The sequence below is a fragment of the Mastacembelus armatus genome, chromosome 4 (assembly GCF_900324485.2).
Source record: "Mastacembelus armatus chromosome 4, fMasArm1.2, whole genome shotgun sequence".
Lineage (NCBI taxonomy): Eukaryota > Metazoa > Chordata > Actinopteri > Synbranchiformes > Mastacembelidae > Mastacembelus > Mastacembelus armatus.
Window position 1 is genome coordinate 5,184,119 of NC_046636.1, and position 27,037 is coordinate 5,211,155.

The window sequence follows — 27,037 nt, forward strand, 5'->3', positions numbered from 1 at the left end:
TGTGTGCACAACCTTAAAGAAATCAATCTGAAATTTGCCTTAACCTGCCTCTCATGGGTAAATATGTGGTATAACCTGTTTCGGTTTTTGATCACTGTTCTGGGACTAAAGCATTTTCAGTATATTTACTTGGGTTTACAAACACATCTTTACACAACACAACAAATCAGCTCAATATTAACTAAAACAATTTAGGTTATAAAACTAAATTTTGACAGAATCTCACAGAGATGAAGAATCTTTCATAGTTGTACTAAAGTGATGCTCAGTACAGAGAAATGATCAAATGATCTAGACCCAAATGTTAAGAAACCCAGAGGGCTTTGAGGGCTGGTATTTCAGATCCCACCACTCAACTGTACTACAATAAATAATCTAAGCACACATTTGAAGGTGGTGAGATACTTGTAATTAATGAAAATATTGTCGATAGTCGTTGTAGTTCCAACCCACAAACACCGGGCGGCATCAATGAGCAGCTTTCCAACCGGAAGTTGTCTCCACGTGTTACCAGTGGAAGAAGAAGGTTTGTTTTGGTGGATCCGGTTGAGTTCGGCGTGTGTTTGTGTATGTGCAGTTCTGTAATGTGCTCAGTACCTTTACCAACAGCAGACATAATGTCATCTGCCCAGGGCCAGGTGGGAAACAGCGGGCAAGACGAACAGCTGAAAGGGATGAAAAGAAAGATTTCTCTCTCCTAGTAAGTAACTAGTTTACTGCTAACTCGGCTGGCTAACATCTTTATGTTTGCTCTAATGTGTATTCGCTGGAGTCCGGTTTGTATAGACTTGGTTTTCAGTCTGTTTGTAAGTAGAAAAGTGTAAAAAATCCCACCATTAAAACAGTAGTTAACGCAGTACGTTAACGTTGTAACGTTAACCTTATGGGGCTAAAAGCTAACGTTAGCTTGAGGTTGCCCCCCCCCCCCCAAAAAGTTTTTTTTTCTTTATATACCTCTCCTCATTTTAAATGGGTTCTATATATTAAATAATGGACACAGTCTCATTGTCCCTGAATGGCAGCAGTGTTTACTACATGTATACGTCTTCAACATTTCTGTGCCATGTGTCCAACAGCTGTGGTGTGTGTGGGTCAGAAGAGGCAAAGTACAGGTGTCCTGCCTGTCGAACACATTCCTGCAGGTGAGGTTATTCTCTAGTCAGTCTGTTGTTTCCATGCAAAGCAGCGGTTTCTAACTATTATTATTACTAATCTAATATGTAAGTAAGAAATACTTGATTCCGCAAAACGATGTTTTTCAGTTTAAATTACTGAAGACTCAGTTGTCTAAAAGTGAAACATTTGAAGAATAAAAGCCAACTGGTCACCACTGTGATGGTATCAGATCAGCATTGCTTAATTTGAAATGGAAAAAAGGATGTGAAATGCTGCTTCTTTTTTTTTTTTTAGAATTTCATGCACCCATCTTGGGCTGCAACTTATTATTGATTTATATACTGTATATGTTAATTTACCTGATAGATAAAATAAATTCTCTGTGAGTCCAAGTTGATGCTTCACATGCCCAGCAGTCTAAAACCTAAAGATATGGCATTTTTCAAAGTTAAGTTCAAAAATTTTGAGAAGTTCAAAGCAGGTTTTTTTAAGTTGTTCTTTTTATTCTGATTATTTGACTAACTGGTGCCGACCTAATTCAGTAACACATTGTACATTCTTTACAGGTACATGTCTTAATTCCATAAAGTCGTCTTGCTTATATTTATAGGTGAAGAAAATTTTAATTGCATAAGAAGGTTGTGACATTTTTTTTTTTTTTTTTGGAAAACAAACGAAACTGTTTCCTTTTGTTTGCACAGCAGCAATGTTATTCCCAGTATTCTTTCCATACTCTACTTGAAACTGTGACATTAAATATTAGTAATCACAGGGATTTGCTTCAGCCCGAGCCTATGTACTGTTGTTTTTGATTTTTTTCTGATAGCAAAAAGTTCAGTGCAGTGCAATCAAAGACATGCCAAGTTGTTGTAAAACTTGTATTACATGGAAGAAAGAAATACGTTGTCGAGCCCAAGGCTTGATTTAGAGCCCAAGCTGTGATTTGGCTGAAATGATCTTCCCCAGGTGCTTACGAATATTCTCCCTGTGAGTCTAAAGTTACAATATGTAGCATGTGAGCTAAGACAGGATGGAATAGGTACAAGGAAAAGATGTGGCCTATGCACTAAAGTCTTTCAAAGAATATATTTGTGTGTGTTGGACCCAATGCAATTGGTAGTGGCAGTAAAGCACACAGGAAAAGTGAGGTCCACCCAGACTTTTGGCTACAGGGTTTGGCAGCTTTGTGACTGAGTCAAAGTGTATGCAGGAATCACAGATATCTTGAATGTCTTAGTCACACTAATAATTTCCACTAGTTCCCTTTTTCACTGCCCTTAGTTCTGTGCTGTAGTAGTTGTAAACATGATTGCAATCAGATTTTCAAAGATAATAGCCAAACCCTGCAATGTTGCAATGTGTCATCTGTGGTACAAACCTGTTTTTGTTGTTACAAATTGCAGTGAGCTGACATGAATAAGATGCATTCTGTAACTGAGTAGGTCATCCCTGGATCCTCTACCTTTTCAGTGAGATAATTTCATACAATTTGAAAGCTGTATTCCATCTGTGTATAATACCAGTAATAATAATAAAAAAAAACAAAAACAAACTGTTCTCATCTCCTCCCAATAAAAGGCATTAATCACTTAGAAATGATGCAACAGTATTACTTTAAAAATAAGAATCTCTTCCACCTTTGCATGCAGAAATATATTATTTATAACTGACTCAGGGCTGTGTTTTTGTTTTTACTTACTAAACTTGCTTTGATTCATCGCCAACAGTAACATACCACTGGAAATGGCAGTGATCCATGGCCTGTTCCTTGAATTCTGTCTATGCTGAAATATTTACAACATATCCTTGAAGTAGTGAATGGTATATTAAAGGTCACACCAAATTTTTATTAAGATTTATCAAAGGGTCCTTCCAGTTCTCTCATTGTTGCATGTTGTTTTGGGCATCACTCAGCATTCCTTTTACATAGTTCCTAGGGATACAGTGTTTGTCTGACCCTGGCCAAATACCTGTCTCTCAGCAAGTGTCTGAAAATGGGTCTTTGTCTGCTTGGATTACAGCTTCTTTTTTTAAAGATCTTTCAGAGAGCTAACTTCAGGCATTTTTTGAACCACTATGTTATCTTTAGTAATATTTTAATTTAACACATATCAGGCAAAGTGCAGATGGGCAGTACTGGAAGAAACATTTGGGTCCTTATGTAAAATTAGCAACAAAACTTTGTAATAAATACTTGTAAAAGACCTGCATTCAAAATCTCACAGTAGTTATGTGCAAGCGTGCAGGGATTATGACAAAATCTGTAATATAAAAACAAAAATATTCCTTTTGCAGCAGCCTTGGTTTTTTAATTGTTATTTTGAGATGAAACATTTCCTTGAAAGAAAGTCCTATGTTTGTTCACTGATTCTGGCATGAAGGACAATGTGATCAATTTGACATTTGAGTACTTCTGTCAATAAAGTTCGCTCTTAATCTTACTGATGTAATCTTACATCATTTTCTAACTGTAGTGGCATCCAGGCCATTTCTGATTGTCCTTACTGTCAGTCTAAGTTGTTGTCTAATACTGTTTTTCTTAGTTGCTTCCAGTAAAAATTTAGTGTGTAAATAGAGTCTAAATAATGTCAGCTTCATATAGTGCTGTATTTATAATCTGGAGTAGTAGTTGATGGATGTTGTCTGCAAAAATATGAATCAGGGCAGCATCTTATTTTCTCTAGATCTTTGTCCCAGCACACTAACAATAAAAAAACCCTTCTGGATGTTAATAACCACTTTGTCCAGTTTTCTTTTGGCTTTCATTTATGTACTGTTTGGTAAAGCTGAAATGCCACCAAATCAACATCCATCAAAAGGTTTGAGCGTACCATAACTGGTTTTTGTTTTATATTTTGCAGTTTGCTCTGTGTGAAAAAACACAAAGAAAATTCAGGATGCAGTGGAGTCAGAGATAGAACTGCTTTTGTGACCCTGTCACAGTTTGATGAAATGACACTTCTAAGTGGTGAGCATCTTCTTTAATTCTTTCATGAGACTATATGGTAGGATTCTTTCATTCCATGCCAAGTAAACATTTGGTAGCAAGTGGGTGTTTATGCACCAGAATTATCTCAGACAGGTAATTTTAGTTTATTTTATAAATAAATGCTACTCTTTTATATATATTTACTGATTGGTCTTTACTTGTACTGTAGACTACAGGTTTCTGGAGGATGCAGGGCGATTTGCTGATGGTGCCACTAGAGACAGTCTCATCCGTGCTCCTCGTGCCACTGTAAAAGTAAGTAATTGATTCAGTTAAGTCAAGTTTTTTTTTCAGTTGGTAAAAACTGTTATGGATCTACTTTTGATGTCCTTGACGAATGTCTTCACAAAATAGAGATGTGTGTCATATCATTCAAATGGCATTAGGTAAGAACTTTGAAAGTTTTTGTTTGGTTTTGTTCAAATAATAACACATGAATGCTTCTGAAATTCAGTATAAATTGTTTTGGTATTTAGCAACTAAAACCAGATGCTTTTCTCTGCATATTTGTAACTACTGCTCATGTATTAGCTTCAAATAAAGGGCAACAGTTCATAAGTTTTCTGCGAAGACTATTTTCCTGAGCTCTGACAAGCTGTCTTACCCCAAATCTAAACTAAATTTAAAGTTTATACAGGCTAAGATTTAAAGCATAACATACTTTTGAGACTTTCACACAATGTGCAAGAAAAGACAGACCAAACAAAACCAAAACTGGTGTAGAGAAAGTATGCTGGTGCTAATGAAGGTATATCTGAGAAATCATATGATTATGTTTGTATTGCTAATACATTTTCAGAGAGAGGGACTATTCTATCAATTGTTCAAATCAGATATGAATATTTGACTAAAACTGCCCTATTGAACACACTCCTTCACCTAACGAGACGAGTAATACTTTGTTTAATTAGCACTCAGATACCTCTGCACTGCAGCCATCTTCGATACAGTCTTAAGACGCTTAATGGACCTGGAGCTCTCTCAAAATATTCATCATTTTTATGTAGTAAGAAATCTGATAAATAGCTAATATTTTCAAATTTGTCAGTAGTGAATAAAAGTGAAGGATGTTTTGTTGTTTTTTTTTTTGTTTTTGCTTACATCCAAAATTTCACTTTTACCAGTTTGTTAAATGACAGTGTTACTGAGGCAACTAGTTTGTGTGGTTGAAGAGATGCATTATGATGGGCTTTACAGTTATTACAATATGTAAATTTTGCTATCTTATTGTCACATTCTTACGTATGGGATGTACATAAGTCCAAAGGTGAAAACAATAAAAGTGAAAACTTAGTTTTATCATAGTAGAAATGTCATCAACTACATGTTTTTTTTTCTTTGTACTTTTATTGGTTCACTTGTATAACTTGTGGCTGTAGTTATGCAATACTGTGTTCACTCCAAACCACAGCCACTCATTTAAATAAGATCCAGTGTCCCTGCCAGCATTTACCTGTACCATTAGAGCAACACAGTGACATTTAATAGCTTGGAGTAATGCATGTTCTTTTATAGGATTCACTTCAGTGGTCACAAATTAATCAAAATAACGAGGCTTATTCTCAGCAAGAGATAAACACTTGGCACATGATGAGCTTCGGGATTTAGGTTTCTACCAGAAGATTGAATGTGCATTAATCTCTTATTAGCCTTGTATAGCTCTAACTTTTAATAAATCTCTTTTACCATCTCTCACTACCTGCCAATCTGAAACCATGAAGGAGTTACAGAAGTGTCAGAAAGGAAAGGCTTGTCTTTTCAAATTTAGATGACGACAGTAAGGAGGAGTTCAGGTCATTTATAAATAAATAAATATAAATAAAACCTGCACCGTCGTATTTATTGATGCAGAGCAGATGTTTGGTATTTAGATCTATTTGTTCTTGGAGAACAAATGTCTTTTGAACTGAAATGTTAGATCGCCAACACATCTCTTCAAGGCCAAGATTATAAGCTTTCTGTTACATCTTGTTTCACAGTTGTTAAGCTTTCTGTTACATCTTGTTTCACAGTTGTTTTGTTTGAAGTGAGATTTTTATTGGAGGCTGCATTGTTCTGTTTGCGTTGATGAATCTTGTATTTTTAAATCTTTTATAGAAAATTCTAAATTGTGCTGTACGTCTGCTGATGTTTTTCTGCAACACTTTTATATACAGAATAGAATTACATTGAATAGGATACACTATGATCATGTTGGAATTGCCACGTTGATGGTTATCTGTCTTTTTGTCTGTCTAAAACATAAAAATACTGAGTTAATTATAACAACCAACACAAAAACAAGTAAATTCACGTTTGAAAAACTGAAGCCAGTGACCCTTTTGCTTAAAAGTGATGTAAATGAATAATTGATTTTTAAAATTGTTGCTGTTTGTTTTGTGTGGATTCTTTAATAAATCAACAGATTGCAGCTTTCATTATACTGTACTGTATCATTGTTGCTTTTCTCTTGTCTAGGCCAAGAGGTTGGCAGCCAATGCCAGAAAGATGAACATCACATTGCGTTTCCTCCCCATCTCTTTCACCAAGAGCAGAGAAAATTCCACCTTCTTCTTCGCAAAGTAAGAATACAGATTCTCAGATATCATTGAAGCAAAGCATTCAGAGCCCTTCACTTTTCTCCACACTTGATGGTTTTGTAAATTTCAGTTTAAAAGGATAAAATTGCCATTATTTCCACCAGGCTACACTCAATATCCTATAACGACCAATGGTTTGCAAAAATGTCTCAAGTACAAAAATAATCAGAACCTTACTTCAGTACTTTGTAGAAGACCCATTGGCAGCAAGTACAGCTCTGAGTCATCTTGGCTAAATCTTTGCAACCGCTGTGCACCTGGATTTGGTCAATTTATTCCATTGTTACGATCAGTCACAATAAAAGACATGATTTCACAGTTTTCTGGTTTTCAATTAAATCCCTGCTTAGTTGGTAGCAAAATGAAGTTTTGATCAGTGATGTTGTCCTTTGCCACAGGATGGCACTCTTGTTTAGCCCTTTCAGCAGTTCCAGTGTTTGCTCTCTTCTCAGGTTATCTCCAGGCAGTCCTGTGCTTCATGATGAAATGGGACATTTAACCATATCAGTTGAGGTGTCACTGACCAGTTAGCAAAGGCATTCAGAAAGGTTCAGATGCTGAATGGCAGAGTCTTTGATTTACAGTAGGGGCACCTTTTGAAATGATGAGTTGTAGCCATATACTTTGGGTCTGGCTTCATAGACCTAATTGCAGACCAGTTTCAGATGAATCTTTGAGATGGTGAGGCCCTTGAGCACAGCTGTTCACAGTCTCATTTCAGTCTCATGTATGATGTGTTGGAATTTGGTCATTTATAAACATTTTTACCAGTTGTTTGTCATTGTCTTAGTCTGTACTGGAGCTGGATAGCCTTGCTGTTATTTATACAAGTCAATGATTGTGGTCATAAAATGTGTTAGATCTATAGTAAGCATAATCTTGTGAGTTTGACTTTACTGAGAATAACAAAGTAACTGAAAAGACATCTTGTGGCCAATGAAGAAACAGCGCTGAAAGGTAGAAAGCCATTTTCATGATTAAGTTATTATTTTGATTACACTTAATACTCATAACATCCTATTGTTAGTCAGTGTTGACAGAGTTATTATTTAACCTAATGTAATTCTTTTACATGCACATTTTTCCAATTTGCCCAATTCCACTGCTGGTCTTGTCATGTCTGGCATTGTCATGTCTGGCACCTTTTCTCCCTCCTTGGACAATCTTCTGCCACTCATTTACCCATTTCTTTTAAGGCAGAGTCCTGCTACTTTAGTCCCTCAGTGGAAGAACAGAGGAGGGGAACAGGGAAAATGCTTATTGAACTGAATATTAAAGTTTTATGAGTCTGAAATGCCCAGGGACAATATTGGGTGCCAATCAGGATTGCCACTATAAAGAGTCCTTTGTCAGTCCTTCCATCTGGTTTTATGTTGTTACTTTCCTTTTCACCATCCTCTTTTCCATCCTTAAATCTACCACTCTGTCATGTCTGTCTCAAGTGTTTTGCGGAGAATTAAATGTGCGCGTCAGATCACAGAATGAGGCAACATGATGTCAGGTTGGTGTAGCAGACTCTGCCTATCCTTCAGCCCCATGCTCCCATTCCATTTACTCACTTGTCAGATGGAGTTTTGGAGTTGGATGAGGCCATTATATCTGTTAAATTGAAGTTATTTCAACCCCTGGAAAATGTACAGGGAAAGACACAAGAAGAATATTTTTGCTTTTGTAGAACCAGTATCTGTAGACAGATATTGAAGCAGCTGCACAGCCTTATTTCTTTGTTTAGTCTAGTTAGATATGGTCTAGCTATGAATGTTATTCAACGCGCCGCAACAGTGTCCCATTCATAGACCAGCAAATGAACACAAGGGGTGGGATGAAAGTTGTACAATAAAGTGTGAGGGATCAAGAGAAAATGTGCTGCAGAATGTACCAAGTACATAATATAAAAAGCAGATGTGTGAGCGGTGTGACTGCAGCTGGTTAGCGACATATTCATGCTACGCACTCACACTGCCAGAGAAGGATCATTACTGGCAGACAGCTGACTAGAGGGCTTTCATGCCTAGCGATCGTGTTTGTGTGTGTATGTGTGTGTAAGTGCGTGAATTTGTGTCAGCATGAGTCTCTGTGATTAAATGTGTGCAAAATAATGAATGTACAACTGCGTTCTTTCCACCTCTTGCTGGTGACTTATTTAAAAAACAAGGCACGAACAGTGAAAAGATTGCCGAAAAATTACAGGCTACCTCTCAGTCCAACCCTTGGAGGTTAAGTTTATAATAGCTGGCATTTGGCAGAACATTGGGAGAAGTTGTGTTAGGGTGGAATTATGTTTTCTGCAGCTTCAGCCTGGCATGGCAGGACATTTTCCTCATACACAGTCTAAGTGGACTGGACAACACACTGCAGAGGTCGTTACTGTGAATAATAACTGAACATATTTCTATAATAACTTGAAATAAATAGTAATTTGATCTGCTGTGCAGTGGTGCCATATATGCCACTTTTCATATATGAGGAATTAACCCAGTTTTCTTGGGTAGAGGAGACCTAATTTTGGTGTTGACAGGTGTTGAAGAACTCTAAAATTAAGCACTTCTTGCAACGTTATAATCATCTACACGAAGACTTATTGGGCTCAGTGAACTGTGCAGATTTTGAACTCATGATGCTTTATTTAATGAAAAGGTTTAGATTTACAGCCTTACTACAGTTGTCCTAAAATATTCAAAATTCTCCACACCATCCACTGATATACATTTATTGCAGTGCTAAGCTGTTTCTCTTGCATTAGTTCTTTGTTCAGCAGTTGAACAAATCCCCCACTTTTGGTGTAACTTCAGCTTCTTGTAGATCCTCAAAAGAATCAAAGGATTATTGTCTTGTCATCATGATAGTTGTCATTTGTTGCTTGCTGTGTGCCATTGTTTCATAGTGCGAAAAGAAGAGGTGCATTGGTAGCACAGTACTAAGTGTCATGTAATGGCCATCTACTGCTCATGAATTATGCAGCCTTCTTATAAGCTGGCCAGTAACAGGATTTGTCACATTTTAAGCTGTTATCAAACTTTAATATATTCTGGAAATTTGGGGTTTGTCTAAAATGCAGTAAGCAGCTGTCACAAGTGTCTCTTTTCAACCACGTCACTGTAGCTGCAACCACTTAGAATAGATAAAACTGATTTTCCAATATAGCATACATACAGTATGCATCTAGATCTAGAGCAGTTCCTCCCAATCAGAGTTATCAGTCAGTTGCCGAGTGACTGCAAAGGTCTCTGAAGATACGTGTAAACATGTATGAAGGTGCAGAGACACTTTGTTTTGTGTAATCAGAGGTCACTCCTCTTAAATAAGGATCAATCATCAAGGAAGCTGATATGCTGATCCCGCTTCTTTCAGAAAGCAGGCTCAAGAAGAAAAAGGAAAAAAAAAAACAAAACATGTAAACAGTCTCATGATCTTTGAAATATTCTGTGCACGTTCTTCTACATGTATTCCATAAAAGCATGCTACAGCCTTAAGTCAGTCATTAGCTTCTTTATATGGAAAACCTTTCTTTGATTTACTTTGAATCTGAAGCAAAAGCAATAGGTGTTCAGTTTGCGCTGTTTCCTCAACAGACTTTTTTTAAGTTAGTTTTTGTTAGTTTTCATTACAGCTGCAAAAGGATGGTTGGGGTGCTTTTGAAGTGCCAATACTATCATTTAATAGCATGATTGGTTCAAGTAAAAAGAGGAATGTTTAAATTCTTAGATTTTCGAATTTTAGACCATAATGTGGAGGCAGCAAAGTTACTACTTGCTGTCACCAATACATAATGGTTTGGTATTGTTCCCAAGAGTTAGAATATCACCGAGCAGCCAAATTATCTGCTGCTGTGAAGGTGTAGGAGAAGTACACTTGCTCAGCATGCCACAGCTTAAGCTTGCAATACTGGGCTAATGGAAAAGAGGTGTAATTTTAGCTCCTCCATTAGGCCATTTAATGCAATTTTGAAAATGCTGCAATGTAATGTAGCAGTGATATTCATCACAGGTTTGCAGAAATGCGAGTGGTTTTAGAGATAGTGCATTTGATGAATAAATGCAGTAGTGAATTGAAAGAAGACATAACCATATTTTACTCCAGGTGTTGGTGAGTGACTATATATCCCTTTGCACTCACTCGCTCCTACTTTCTAAAACTTATGTTAAAATGAAAAGGTCATCAGCAGCTTTGGTCAAATGGTTTTTAGGCTCCAGCAGACAGCCTTCTGGCTGTTGTTAGCTTGATTAAACACTGCTGATGCACACAGAGTCTGTGCCAGCTGCCATCTGAGACAGAACTCACATCTGAATGGCAAGCAGCAATTTCATCAATGTTGCAAACGCTGTCATCACAATTGGCCACATTACTGTGGGCTACATGCTGTTCTCAGGCTCTGAGTGAGATTACAAGCTAAATTAATTTTAAATGTGAGTGTGCTGCATTAGCTGGAGAGAATATAACTTGCCATGTGTAATGTTTGGTTGACTGAGTTTTAATAATTTTGTTTCCATGTGTTCTTCAGAATCATATTACACAGCTTTGTACTTGGACTGAAGAACTTCAGTGTTAATAACTTTTGGCCATGAAGTCTCTTTTTAAGTCTGCACTGATACTTTGCCCTTACAGGTGGTGACATAGACAGAATAGTGATGACTATTGAATAGATTACCACAAATTTGGTATAGATATTCATGGTCAGAGGATTATTCCTAATAATCAGGGTTGTCATTGAACATTGTACCTAGCAACCAACAGGTCCAACATGTGGATTCATGACTGAAAACCCAAAGCTAATGACAGGTAATGATCATCACAGCCTTGTGGAGCTTTTTTAACTGTAGACTAGGGTTCTTAGATTAGATTACCACAAATTTGGTATAGATATTCATGGTCAGAGGATTATTCCTAATAATCAGGGTTGTCATTGAACATTGTACCTAGCAACCAACAGGTCCAACATGTGGATTCATGACTGAAAACCCAAAGCTAATGACCAGATAATGATCATCACAGCTTTGTGGAGCTTTTTTAACTGTAGAGTAGGGTACTTCTCGGTTCTTGGGTGTTCTTAGTGTTCTTGGTTCTTCATGGAAAGTAGACCCATGACTTCACATTACAGAACTGGTCCAACAACTCAGGTTCAAGCCAGAATAAAAGAAGTGTGAGGATGCAGCTGCTTATATGTCTCCCTCTCCCTTTAAGGATGTGAATGCAACCACGGCTTTGGATGCTGGATTAGTTGTATTTCTAGAGTAGCCTCAAGGTCTTGTCATCTCTTTCAACTGACACCCACTTGCCACCCAAATTCTGGCATCTGTGTGTGATGGGCAAACACATGGGACACATGGTTGTATATGTTACGCCATTTTTATTGGATCTGTCCATCTGATAGATTTCTTCTCTGTCTGCCAGACCACCAATCAGAGTTTCTGGTCTGCAGTGCTGATGGTACAAGCAACTACAATCATTTAATGAGTCAAGTATGTGCTTTTTAATGAATCCATCAATTCTCTTCCAAATCTGCTTTATTTTTGAGTCTCTGTCAGGAATATAGGCAGCTGCTCAGACTTTATTAGTGTGGCAACCAAAGTTGCATCCTGATATTTGAAAGGATTTAGTGCATTAGTGTTTATGCTTAAAACAAACTAATTTATATGTCATGTCAGCCAACCATGTCAAAAGGCAAATGTTTACCCCCTGATACCTCTCCATGAATTTTTAAAAACATTTTTGTTTTTGCTGTCTGAATGGACAGCCAGGCCCTAAACATTTGGTTTCGCACTTTTGGTGTAGTACTCACTTGTAGACAAAAATAATTTAACAGAAGTAGTTAGCTATGTAAACTATATGTGAGTTTGGCACTTTTGCTGCCAGAATGTTTTGTCCATTTAAACATATAGGAATCCTTACTATGGCAGGAATGGTCATTGTTGGGCTGGTGACCTGTCCAGGGTGTACCCCTGCCTTTCACCCAAAGAGATCTAGGATAGGCTCCAGCAGATCCCCATGACCCTGGTTAGGAATAAGTGGGTATAGATGATGTATGGATGGATGGTCATTGTTGGTATGTTTGGATATCAGTCTAAGTGTTTATGTGTTGGAAAGAGAGTACTGTTAGACAGTCAATCAAACACTTTGTTAAAGGTGAAGCCTTAACAATTTTCAGGCTTTGTATTTATAAAGCTGTTCATAAGATGACAAATTGACTCATTAGTGTAATGCCAGATTTTTTTTTTCAATGTGAACAACTCTGAATCATCACTCACACTTTTGCTGACCTTTCAGTCTAGCTTCACGACCTGAATAACTTGTGTAGCTCATGTTTTTAAAATATAAATGACAATGTTTTATACACCCAAATCACTTATTTTCTTTTTTTATTTAAATTGCAGCTTTTATTTGTTTAAATTAAGCAACAGACCTCAGAGTGGGGCTTTTTTTGAGGGTTTCACATTCTGTAGTCCAGACTACCCCTGTTTATTGTCTAAATATTTTATAACTAATTGAGGGAAACAAAATACTGTTGTCAGTTTGAGTAAGAAGACAACAACCACTTGGGAAGCAGAAAGAGATAAATGCTTTCATTCTCCCTGTAACCACAACCACTGAGGACACTGAGGTTTCAAAAGGAGACAAAATAAACAGAATCTGGATCACCTTAGTCAAGGCCCTTCACCAGTAACTGTTGAGTGAAGAGGCAGACTGTCCTGATATTTTTCTGCAGGTTCTGGTATTTAAAGCAGCTGTCCTTTACTGCTGTGTTTGTGTGTGGACTTTTTTTATCCTGCTTTTCCCTCTTTTTTTTTCTCGACAATGAACGATGGCAGTTATCCCAGGTATGCACTGTAGCCTTGCCTGAAATGAGTGTATGCATCTTTGGGCAAGCCTCTTTTCCACGGAAAGACATACTTTCCATTTGCTGTAATGACAGAATTATGGTATCACACCTGGTGCTCCACCCACATTTGCTTGCACGTACAAACACGTGTACAAGTGCGCACTGAAGCACCAAAGTTGAAACTAAGCAAATAAATTTATCTGACTGAGAGATTTGAGGTGTTTGGCACATCATGCAGTTGCATAGGGAATCTCCTTACTAGTGCCTACACCCCAAACATCCCTTCCTGCCTTCACTAGGGTACAACTTTACCTCTTCACTCTCTCATTACAATCGAGTGGAAACTCAACCAGCTATTATTGGGTTAATTTTGCACTTTTTTTCCACTTTAAACTCCTGCCCATCTTGATTCGGTTGTCGAGGAAAAACATGCTGTTATATCCTGTTGTATAATGCTACCCTCTGTCTGAGCAAAACATCACAAGCAGCAGAACTGCTGTCAGATGAAGCACAGATGAATAGCTTGGGTCAGTGATTATGTATGTATTTATAGCTTTGTTTTGTTTTATTTATTTGACAAGGACTGGTTTTGTTCCACTAGTAAACAGCTACTAGCTAATAACTAATGCCTATTAACAAGGAAAGCACAAAAAGTGACACACACAAATGTTAAAATGTTTAACCTCTCTTTTCAACATGAATCACAATGCATATTGTTAAATGCATTGTCTGATTATTGTCTTGCCAATGAGTTGGAACACCGACATGTATTTGATCAGAAGGTTTTTTGTCAAGTATGTTTTCACATAGCAGGAATTTGTTATAGTGTGGTGGTGTGCACCGTTTGAAAAAATATCCATTAAAGCATTAAATCTTAACATGACTGCATCTAGACCACAGGGTAGTAGCATTACATTATTGCCTGTGTATCAACCAGACTATTTTTTTTTGTATGTTGTTTATTCCATAAACTGCTGAAAATTTGGGAAACATTTAAAATTATTAACAGGATCAACAGTCCATAACACAGAGTTGCTTTAGTTCAATTATATAAAACATGGAAAGTAATTTTTTTTGCATGGTTTTGTGAAAAATTAGTAAAATGATAAATGATCAAAATAGATTTTTTTTTCTTAATTAATTTTTTAATTTCCTGATAAATTAACTTTACATGTTAACATAGTAATTTCCTGAATTCTGGATTATTAACATGATTGCATTGTGGTTGTAATTTTTATCTTGTTTCGAAAGGAAGGCTGTAATCTCTGTAAAGTAATTGCATATGGCTATGCAGTTCATTGTTTTTTAAATTTTCAAAAGTGTGAGGGAGCCAAAAGTTTCATGTTTCAGGTACCAAAAAAAAGTTGTGCTTTAAATTTCTCTCTCAGGAGTCTTAAAACCCTAATAACTAGGCTTCATGCATGTACCTTACAATTAAGCTTTGCGTCTTTCTCAGGGTATGTTTCAACTTAATACCTCAGAGCAAGACCTCAGTCCTAGTCTGATGGAGATGAGGTTTATGAATCAGCACCACCCTATTTATGGCAAATTTTGTGGTGTAGGCCAAGTCTTTGCAGTTATGTTCAACCCTTAGATTGTGGGATACATTAAATTACAGTTTTTGATTCCTTTCAAGTGACCTATATTCTATTTCTGAGTCGCAGCAGCAATTGACTTGGTGTTTGACTTGAATTAATATACAAAAGAGACATCACCCTATAATGTCAAGTTTATTCAACTATGTCATATTGGTCAGTCAGCTGTTAAGAGTTCAAAATGAGCATTAGTGGATGTGAATAGCAAGTTAATGGAAGTTACTCTTTTTGAAAAGATGGTAGAATTACCAACCTGTTACTGATGTACTGTGTTGTGTCATGCTGTGAGCTTGCTTATTTCACTTAGCCAAGAGTCCTTTTTATGCCCAGTTGTTTATTTTTTCCTACACCCAATTTGGCTTAGAACACTGTTTTCGTTTCTTTGTTTCAGTAAACTCAGTTTGCCACATTTTGCCTTTATTCCAGTTCTATACACATATCAGGATGTACCTGCACACAGTTCAAAGTTCCAAAGCAAATAGTCTGAATACAGTTATGGATGAGAAATAGAATTTTTCATTAAAAAAACTAACTTTTCTATAAGTATGCTTTCTTGTTGTCATTTTGGGTTATTTGGTGTTTATTGATGGCCAAGCTTAGCTCTTTTCACATTTAAAATTAAATCTACAGCACAGTATAGTGTGCAGAAAATGAAGTGATGTGAACACTTTCTAATCCTCACTGTTACAGCCTGTTGGCCATTTCTTCAACATGATGACAGTTGTAGAGACGAACACAGCAGCTGTTTAGGGGATAAATGTTTGGTTATGGAGCACGCCCAGCAACCCAGAGAACCCAGCCACATTTAATAGTTACTGCCCAAAGTATTAGCCCAGAAGCAATCATTATGTGATATCTACCAGCTGCTGTCCTAGAATTGAGTGTATATGTCACAGTCTCCATGGTGACTGTGGTTTATTCATTCACACCCACGCACACACACACACACACCCACCCACCCACATGTACATACAGATGGACAGGGACTTGGAAGCAGCTAGTCTTATTGTCTTGGACAGATTAAGGCTGAATCTATCTAATGCCTTGAATTTAAACAAAGACAACTGCCTGTGAAGGGGACACTGAGAGCGCTGGTGAGCTCATCTGTCTGTACTGAAAAACAGAAATCAAACACTACTGTTTTTGATGAGTTTCTCTTTGTCTTGTTTAGAGAGAAACAGTTCATGTGGCACCTAAAGCTCATTTTTCCTCAGAGCAGCACAGAGTTCAGTCAGAGGAGGTGAGTTACATAACAATATCCAATTTATTGAATGATATTAAAAATTCTACTAAAGCACATGTGTTTTATTGATTGAAAGCAAATGAGCAGTAACTATTTCCATACTAGTTGCTGTAGAGAGAACAACATAAATATATGTTGTTGGTGTCTGTAACTTGGCAAGAGTGAACATTCAGGCCTTGTTCCTGTGAGATTTTTAAGCTTCGCAGTAATGTTGTCCAAGTTCCGACTATGATTTGACTTGATTTGGATGCTGATGTTCACATATTTTCTTTCACATGTTTTTTTCTCTATAATCCATTCTCATTTCAGGGTATCTGACAGGAAAACTCTGGAGGAGATCTTGACTTCTTATATCCACCCTACAGAGTCGAACCCTGTGACACGTCAAAAGTAAGCTTTGTCCCATTAAGGTTTATAAAATTATGTCCTAACATGATAGACACATCATCATGTTCGAGTCTCATAGAAATGGAGCTGCAGTGAAACTTGTAAACTTATTTTAAGTTAAACTCAACAGCCTTGCTGACAGTAAATCTAGCGACATTGCATTTGTTTATTGCCATTGACCACATGCGTTCACTGGTAGAAATTCTACTACTCTTGTTGTGGTTCATTCACTGGACTCCTGGATAGAAACAGAAAACCTTACAATTTGATAATAGAGCTAAGACGCATTACTGCTTGAACATATGGCATATATTAAAGTGGTAACATATTGGAAAACCTCTAAACAAAAGGATAATGAGCGCTACTGAATCTGTTGTTTTCCCTCGAAAAGTTCGAATGAGCAGTTTTATTGTTGGGGAAACCATGGAGCTGTGTTTGGTTAGTGAGTTCTGGTGTTCATAACAACTGGGAAAGAGAGTGGAAGGAACCAAGCTAATTAAATTGCTCAAATAATTGCTTCTGAAATGCAGATACACCAATATCTGCACACAATATCAGTGGGAGAGTAAGCAATGAAACTCCACTCTCATTTCCAGCACCAGTGTGATGCAGTTACATTAGATTCATCTGCTGTTGCAGTGTCTTGGGAATATTATAATAGCATATGATCGTTTGGGTTTGTATAAAACTGTATTTCCTCAAGATGGAGCCTGGGCAATTCTGCTGCATATATGAATGTGTTCTTAAAGCACAGAAATGCAATAACCTATTTTATTTCAAATTTACTTCATAGTTGCACCATTTATTTTCTAAAAGTGTCTGCTTTTCCCTACGCACTAGACCACAGTCTCTATAATTGTGTCTGGCCTTTATGGTTTATACACCAGTTACAGACCATACAGTCTCTGCATGTACAAGAAGAAATGTATATGTAGCACTTCATGTTCACCGGGTATTTTATTTTGAAGATACTTGTCATCTCCTCAACAAATTTCAAATATGTTTTCTATTTCTGAGTAAAATTAACTGGAAAATGTGCACATTCAACACTGCTGATCTGAATGCACCTGAATGTGAATCCTTCCTTCTCTAGATTTATCTATGTAATTTTGCTCTTGCTTCATTTTCTTTTATATTTCCCAGGCCCATTAACTGCAGCTTTTGAACAAGGAAGTGTCTTTGGTTCTGATTCTCAAGTATTTAGTCTGAACGTCTAACAGAATACATATGACTCCTCTAACCCAAACTTTATATTGATAACCATAACAGTCTACTGTAAACAATACAGTGAGTGCATATTGTAGAATGCTGTCAGCCACTTAGACACAATCTGTGTTCAAGTGTGTGGAGGTTAACTGCACAGTCAGTATTTCTGTGTGGTCTGAATAGTTTAGTCAGAGTGTCTAACCTCTTGTGTTAATATGTACCTCTGTTTCAGGTTAAAGATGTATGTGCACACCCCATTTGATCATGTGAAAGTCTTCATGAAGGCAGAGGGGAGAAAGGCTAACTCTCTGAGGTGAAATTTGCTCTTCGTCATCTCTCTTATTTCCCATGATGAATGCCAAAAACGTAAAAACATTCTCTGCTAAACTATAACAAAAGGGAAAATGCTGCCCAAAATAAGAATTTACAGCAAACTTCAAACTGCAGGTGAGTATTCAGCAGAAACAAAGTTTGGAGTGAGTGTTGACATTCAGGCAACCCAAGAGAGGAGGAGGACACTGCTTCACCTTCTGCCCTGAAGTTGGCACAGTTGTTTACTTGACACAGAGGATGAAGAGTTCAATGAATTTGTTAATGCTCTTCCACTTGTTATATGTAGCCTATGTTTTTCATAGGATAATTTAAACTATAATTTGTATAATCACCAATGCGACTTATATATGTTCAACAAGACCATTTTGCTTAAAACAACTAATATTCTGGTTCAACTTATAGTCCAGAAAATAAAGTAAAAAATTATAGAGAAGCAGGAATGAAGGGAGAGTGTGATTATATGTTATGGACTTGAACCACCAGAATGTCTCTTCATAAGGTATTTAACCTATACATGACATGGTCGCTAATACTGTGTGAGATTTCTTAAAGAATGTATTCAGTTTAAACACAAAGTTGTAAAATTATGAACAGAGCAACAGGACAGTTAAATATAGTTGAAGGAAGTGAAGCCTTTCTCTGTGGAGTTTGCATGTTTTCACTGTGTTTACACAGATTGTCTCTGGGTACATGGCCTTCCTCCCACAGTCCAAACACATACTGTGTGGTTAACTGGTGACTCTAAATTGCCCAGAGGTGTGAGTATTCGTCTGTTCAGGCGTATCAGCCCTGTGAGAAACTGGGCCTTTTGCCTCATGTCAACTGGCATCAGCTCCAGTCCTCCCGTGGCCCTCTACAGGCTAAATGGTATATATAATGGGTGGATATAAAATATAACATATCTTTTGCAGTAACTATAAAGTATTAGTGTTTGGAAAATATCCTTATTACAGAAAATATAATGGGAAGCATATTATCTCCCTCAATGTGTCTGAATTCTGTCATTGCTTGTGCATCCTGTATTTGTGACTGCTTGGACCATTTGATTAGGGTTGCCAGTCATGACTGATTTATTCAGTGTGTATGAAATCAACATAATTTGTTTATGGATATGACATCACTCACTTGTAAATTCCTTTTACAGCTGCATCTACTTTGAACTGTGAGGCCTCAAGGTTTTTTATTTTCTCCTCCTCCTTTTTAAACTGTGACATACCACTGTTCTAGACAATTCTCCACACCTTTTCTCCATGTCTTTGCTCCTTGCTTTCTTTCATTCTCTTACTCACATTCTGTTTCATAGTAGTTTTTCTTCTGTGTTCACTCTATCCACCCTATCTGCCTCTTTTGTTTCATGACAGTCAGAGGCTGGTGTTGATAGCATCCATCTGCCATCTTTCAAATTTTTGGCAGTCTTCAATTTCTACTTAGTCATGAAATCAATGATGATACTTGGTTCTCATAATGATTACCCCCTCTCCCCCTCCCAAATGGTGTTAAACATCATGAAACCTCTCATCTCATTCTCCACCCTTGTAGTACACTCACAGCCCTTTTGTTTTGCCTTGTGGGCTGGCTTTCTAAGCTGATAAATTATGTTTTATGGCAGCATATAGCAAGTGGGTACTGAAAGATGAGTTTGGAAATGTGAAAACCAGTAACAACCAAGATTTAGCATCAACTGAATGTAATGACAGTTTGATTGCTTGATGTTTTTTAAATGTGGTTTTGAAATGTGATCTTAATGGATCTTAATCTTGCTGAAAACTTCTGCAACCTGTGTGTCTGTGTTGGCAAGAAGATGCAGCTGTCCAGAAAGACTTTTGGGCATATGTTTACAGTGTAGAATAGACATGATGATGTTACAAGTGCGTAGGTAGGGAATTTTTAGTAAATGAATCTGAGATATACTGAGAATGAATCATTCACCAGAGTTGCCTATTTCCGGAGATGATTTAATGAAAGAGTCCTTGATGACAGATATTAACTTGATACAATCACAGTCATAAATTTCTGGAGAAAGGATATTCTGACCCTGTCTTGTCAAGTCTGTTGTGATGAGTAATTCAGTGGCACAAACCTGTCTGTATCCACTCACTCTGTTTTTTCCTGTCACACCTAAATAGTTCTGTGTGTTGATGCGTAGTGAGGGTCTGTTAAGTTTATAGTTCTTTATGTTTATTGTCAACAATATATTGATGTTGGATGAATAAATCTAAGAGAAAATGGGATGCTTGTTCATTGTAGAAGAAAGTATTGACAGGAGCTAGGGACAGTTACGTAACAGACATACAAACATGGCCAACAACTATAGCTCAGTAACAATAGAGCCCCCCTAGACTGAGGTGCAATCCCACTTTAGACCTCCTAAACAGGGTCAAAATATCACAACTGCAATTAGGCATCCACATTATGTAGGTAAGCACCTAATTTTGAACTGCATAGTAACATGACTAGAGGCCATTTGCCAAGGCTTACACGAAGGATATGACTGCATTATTTGCTATTGAGTGTCTACTGAAATATCAACTCAGGCAAATAAATGTTTTTTCTGCTAAACTAAACATAGCATGAAGAGAACTGTTCACACCCTACTGAATGTTTGTTTGGATTACTTTTCACTTTTTATTTTCACTCTGGAGATCCAGTGAAATCTCTCTTTTCCCTCACCTTTTCTTTTCCTCTCAGCTTGCTAAATCCCCCAAAACATCTACACCCTTTGACAAATCACAAGTATATCAGAGCTACTATTTTTATACATTTACAGCCAAAAAAAATATTCTCTGTGTGTATGCTCAGTTTTTTAACCATTGTTTGGATCACTGTATCTGTCTGATTCATGCAGTGTTTTCACTCACGTTGTTGCAAACCTTCTTCTTAGCACTCCTGAACCCATTGATCTGCTCTCACGGAGCTCGCCCTACAGCTATGTTCAGTTTTTTTTCTGTAAAACAGGTGCTTTGCAGGTTTCCTGCAATGTTGTCCTGGTTTTGGGTATTGTTCCTAAAATAGAAAGGCATGAATAGCAGCAGATAATATTGTGTAATTGGTCAGTGTCACGGTTGTATTTTAGTAATACTTTTACCTGTACTGGTTTGTGTCGATCCTTATTTATTAAAGTATTAAGTTGTCAGCCTCAGTTGAAGGGTGAACAAAACAAGCTACTGCATACAAATTGTAGTTAGACTATGTCTAAAGAAAGGCAAGAGTGTCTCTACGTGTTGTGAATGGCCACACTTGAAGGCAGGGTGAAAAGTATGCTGTCATAGAGTGGACAAGGCACACTGATCCTTCAAATATGGGCGATAATGGTGCACAAAGGAACCATTCATGGTGTGGTACTTATTTTTACAGAGGGAAAGGGACAAATGCACTTGTGTTGAACATTGAAAACTGGGCCAGATGTTGAGTGAAGTGGATATGTCTTCAGTGGAAAGTGCACAAAATGATAGACATACTCCTTCAAATTCTTCTTCTTTACTCATTGTTCCTCTCATGGTCCACTGTGCAGTTTGTGGTTAAACTACTTAGTGACTCTCAATTGACCATTGGTTTGAATGTGACTGTAAGTGTTTGTCTGTCTCTTTGTCAGCCCTGCAATAAACTAGTAACCTGTCCAGGGTATACCCTGACTCTTACCTAATGTCAGTTGGGTAACAACAACAGCAATGTTCTCCTGTTTCACGAGAATAAGTTAGAAACAGATTTTCTCACTAGAGATGATGGATACAGTGAGTTGATGAATGGATTGGCTCCATCCCACTGTGACCCTGACTTGGACTATAAGCAGTATAGAGGATGGATGGATTTATCCAAGTTTTCAGCATTACCTGTTACTACAATGATGTCTTTTTAATATTTTCCTCACCATGGCTTAGCTCTTTGCTCATGAGGTTTAGCAAATGGATGAAAACCGATCATCTCTGAATAGAACAGTTTTGCCCTCAGTTCTGTTCATTCACTAGAACACTATATAGAGACCAGATGTCTGCATGTTCTTGGCTGAGCCATCCAGCCATTTTTCTTGAAATGGCCTGTGTTTTAACAATCCCATTGACACCGCAGGGAGTCTCACTCTGCTTTGCCATCTACCCTTGTCTGTTGTTTACAAACACTTATGCTTTAGTTTTGCTTGTATATTCACAAAAATCAGAAACATATTGGAATATTCATTTATTTGATGTGAAAACAAATAAAATAGGTACATGGTGTCTGGTACACACATATTCGAGGGATGTAGGCCTTGAGCCGTGTAGGTATCCTGCTTCTGCTTGCGGCAGTATTGTCTTTGTTCATACCAGGTTAACAAAATGGTTTCAACTTTCACCTTGTCACTGGTATGTTTTTTTTTTGTCTACCTTAGCACCCAAATGCCAAAAAATGTTTCCAAATTTAACTATCCTGTTTCTGCTCTTATGCTTTTCTGTGTCAGAAATGTACAGCCACTGTCCTGTGTTTTCAGGACAGACTATCACTTCTTCCTTTTATCCTGCCCTGCCGGAGGTGTAACTACATGTCGCTGATTATTTGTGGGAACATGTAAAGTGATCTTTAGGCCACCTAAGAGAAACCCTTCCAAGACGGATGTAGGCCCTCCAGTGAAGGCTTGTAAATGTGGCATTAATGCACAGGGCTTTGATTGGCTTGGGGAGTGGGTGTCTCCCTGGTCAGTTCTCGGTTTGCTTATGCTTTTAACAAAACAAACAATGGCTCAATAGCCTTCTGTTTGTCAAGACTTTGAATGTCAGTGGTGCCAATTACTGTATATATCCAAAACATATGATGCCTTGTATTCTGGTGACAGCCTAAGCTGGGTGGTTCTGAGTCAGTTGAGTTTCCCAAGACTCCAGTTAACTATTTAGTCTAGTGATTTATGACCGTCCGTAATACATGACAGGACTACTCAGAGACAAGCCTGATGTCATCTGACACAGAGGTAAAAGAGGGGTAAGAGACTCACTTCATGTGCTTGTGAGTGATGGTTTTGATTCCCGGTAAAGGCAGTTTCCATCTCTGAAGACGAATACCAAGCAGGATCTTGACTTTGCCAAGCCATGACTCCAATCTCCAAAGATTTTTAGCCATCAACATGCCACAGGCAGCTGCAAATAAAAGTTTGCAGTTGCCAGATTTTTTTGCTTTGTTTTTGTTGCTACCTAGCACCTAAAAAGTATCATCAGTGAACCTATTATATAATTTAACAGACACACTGTGTTTGCATTATCTTCTAATCACTATTTTGTCTTTTTTGCCTATTTGTCTGAAATAGATACCATGAGTTGGCCATTCAGAAGAGCCTAAGAGACAACCTGAGCTACAAAACTCTGATTGAATATCCTGTGTTGCATGTTGTACTCAGAAATCACTGGAAGGAATATCCACTGAAAGGTCCAGGTAAATAAAACAACTTATCTAGGTGAAACTGTTTATAATGACTTCTCTCTGTTCTGCACACTAACCTACTAATACTGTATTAGCAAAACTTATAACTTCATCAGCAAAACGTATTACTTCATCAAAGCACTCAGCTTCCTCTTCAATTTTCACCTAAAAAATTCATGAGTCAAAACCCTATGTGACCTTAAAATATCAACCCTTCTCCACTAATCTGATTCCTACAGCACTGTATCATGTACTGGTTTCTTCAGCTAGCTATTCTCTCAACATTCTACCCCAATGGAAATTAGTGTGTTCTACATAGCATCGCACACACCAGCTTAACCTCAACAGGGACTGTGGCCAAGCAGAGGATCAAACATGGCTTGCTGTGAACTCATGAGTCGTGGAATGAGAAGTTGAGAGCTGGAGATCAGCCTGTACTTTTTACCTGTTTGACTGCTATTTAGTGCCAGAGGCTGTGACAAAGTAGCACTGCATATCATGAAAAAGCACAGAATTTGTTTCTACTTAGATGTGCACAATGTCACCAGACAGTGTCTATCTCAATAGGGTTCGTGTGGTCTTTTGTGACCACACAAAGCCAGTATCAGATCGGCTAAATGACGAATGAGGTAATTTTAGTCTGGGTATGTGTGTTTTTAGTGATAAGACCTTGGTGCTGTACTGTTTTGCTATAATGTTAGTCATAGTAACATCCTGATAATTGCACACGCTATGGCCTGGGAAGCTGGGAAGGAAGTGATAACAAGCATTCGGATACTGTTGCAGCAGAGTATCCAGTGATAATAAAGTAATGTTGAGCGTGTAGCGGACTCCATACGTGCAGCATGCAACTGTGTTGTGGTATAATCCCCATCCAGCCAGTTGTTTTACTCTTTATTTATGGCCCCATTGATCATAACCAGGAATCTCTGTAATGCTTCGCTTTGGGTCAGATTGTTTAACAACATTTTAATATCACTTTTAAGAGGCACAAACTGTGATCCAAATGTGGCCAACCTTTTGTACATGACCTGCTCTTTACAAGGAGAGAAAGAGCTTAAATCAGATTGTGAGCAAAAGTGAGCCATAATAAACTAAAAGCACACATATATGCACACAGTTGTTCTTAGTTCTTTTACAGCACTTGCTTTGATATCTTACCATTGGACGCAACAATGAAAGTGAGGTATAGCCAAATCAATGTATACTTTCTAGCAAGTAAAGACCTATTTCTCTCCTTTTTGAAGACACAAGTGTAGCTTGACATCTATCTAAATGCAGTCAGACCACAATTTTCTGGCAGTGGAGACATCCACTCTAATGAGGGCAATTAGAGTAGTTACTACCTGGGATACATGTAAAGAAGGCTTCTGAGCTCACATCTGAATCAAAAATGCACTGTATTGGCCATATATAAAGTAGGAGAACTTACTATTGTTCAGGAGTATGATAAGTTCTGTAAATAGGGTACATACTGTAGTGAGACTCACTCATGGTACTCAAAAAGGTTGACAGTTCATTAAAAGATTAACACTACACAACTAAGCTCAATTCTGTAAACACTGTTTGTAAACGTACTGAAGCATATTGGATATATTTTGTGTCTATGGTGAGTTAAGACCGAATATTCTCCACCCATGACATCATTTCTCAAAGATAGATTTTAATGAGATGGCAATAACTTTTAATTAAGAAAAGTTATATTACATTACATTATCGTTTTGTTTTTTTTTAGCATACAGGCAAAAGTCTAAAATCTGGCATTTAAAGTGAATTTTACACAGATCTGTTCATACGCATGATTGCATGTGTTTTATGATTCACCTATGGGGAGTTCATATTTAGGGGTAATTGCTTATAATTCACTATTATCATTTTATGGTCATTTATTCTACAGCCCGTCCACCCTATTTTATTGTTTAACTAATTGCTCAACCTACTGAAAAAAGCATGCAGCCAAAACGTAATGTCATCCTTCTCAAACTTTTTGCATTGGCCTGCCGTTTCTTGCTGCTTCTGTTTAAGAGCTGTTAGAGCTGTAACCATTTTTATGCCAATGATCACTTTTGTATAAGTTTGGACATGTAAAATTTTTCTTGTTGCAATAGCCATGTTTAATCTTGTTGTACACAAGTGGGATCATATCGTTTCAGTTGAACCTGTATCAGCCTGCAGTAGTTTTGCAACAAAGAGCAAACGCGTGGACCAAGAAGAGGATGTGACCCCAGTTTCCCCATTGCTACAAAGGTCTCACACCCCAGGAGGAAACATCTGGATGAGACCAGCAGAGATTAGCCCTGAAACTGAACCCCCACAGGAGAAAAGGGCCAAGAGAGAAGCAGGGGAAGAAGAGCTGGAGGAGGGAGAGATCGTGGACAGTAATGAGGAAGAGGAGATGGAGGAGGAGGGAAATGCTGAAGGCAATACCCCATGTAAGAAGTGTAATGATACCAGAAGTCCTGCTAACGACATGGAGGCACTTACAGGTGAACTGAAAGATAGTGCGGATGTTAATGTTCGTGACAGCATTAATAAACACAGTGATAGCAGCAGGTATCAGTGTATAAATGTGAATATTACTGCTTCCACTGATGAAAATTCAGCTTCCCCAGAGAGGGATGACGACAGCGTGACTAAGGAGAATACTGTCAAAGAGTCTGTTCCTGTTCATAGCACTCACTGTCAAGATGAGAATGAGTCATCTAATAGTGCTGACACAGCTGTAGATGCTGATCCAGATGTTCACACATTAAATGAGTGTTGAGCCAGGCATGTCTATCAACTGTTTTGGGCTGATATGCAGTGACCCAATGCAGACCGGATGCGTCTTTCTGTTTTTTTTTTTGTTTTTTTTTTTAAGCTGAAGAAGAAACAAGAACAACTCATCAATGTTAATGTTTATAATTTTTAGATGAACTGTCTGCAAGTATGCTTTCTTAAATAAAGACATATATTGGAAATGAATATTGAACTGATACACATTTGTGAAAAGAAGCTGACATTAGTATTAGACACAGCACAACAAAGTGATATTCATCAATGAATGAGTATCTTTATCTGTAAGATGGTTTATCTGCTGATTCTCTAAAAATCCAATTTAGAGGTCCATTTATTATTGTCGGGCTTTCAATCATCATGTTGATATATGATTGAGAGCTCAAGAGTTCTTAATAAACAGCCCATGATGTGAAATTGTTTGCACTAAAAGAAAAAAAGTCTATGAAGTGGTCAGATAAAAAGGAAATGTGACTCACAAATTGCAACACATTTATAATTGTCCTATATAAGTTATTCAATTTTGCTTTATCATACATTTTAAACCAATTGCATCTATGTTATCAGACTGCCCAGTGCTGTTTTCTTCCTATAGAGCTCTTGTGTCTTGTAGCT

At 37.6% G+C, this 27,037-nt stretch overlaps 1 protein-coding gene across 1 annotated transcript; it reads left to right on the forward strand.

The window, feature by feature from the left end:
- The first annotated feature begins 527 nt into the window (after positions 1–527).
- znhit6 (zinc finger HIT-type containing 6) lies at positions 528–26,611 on the forward strand. The gene is made up of 10 exons (XM_026323457.1): positions 528–700; positions 1,077–1,142; positions 3,978–4,084; positions 4,275–4,360; positions 6,563–6,666; positions 16,268–16,336; positions 16,649–16,729; positions 18,165–18,245; positions 23,535–23,659; positions 25,801–26,611. Exons 1-10 carry the CDS (start codon positions 570–572, stop codon positions 26,409–26,411), a joined length of 1,461 nt encoding a protein of 486 aa, XP_026179242.1. The 5' UTR covers positions 528–569; the 3' UTR covers positions 26,412–26,611.
- Positions 26,612–27,037: the final 426 nt, after the last annotated feature.

Bases quoted from the DNA above. Each gene is read 5' to 3' on its own strand.
- znhit6 (XM_026323457.1), top strand. From the start codon at position 570: ATGTGCAGTTCTGTAATGTGCTCAGTACCTTTACCAACAGCAGACATA. The intron at 701-1,076 runs GTAAGTAACTAG...TGTGTCCAACAG, and splicing joins AGAAAGATTTCTCTCTCCTA to CTGTGGTGTGTGTGGGTCAG. The intron at 18,246-23,534 runs GTGAAATTTGCT...TGTCTGAAATAG, and splicing joins AGAAAGGCTAACTCTCTGAG to ATACCATGAGTTGGCCATTC.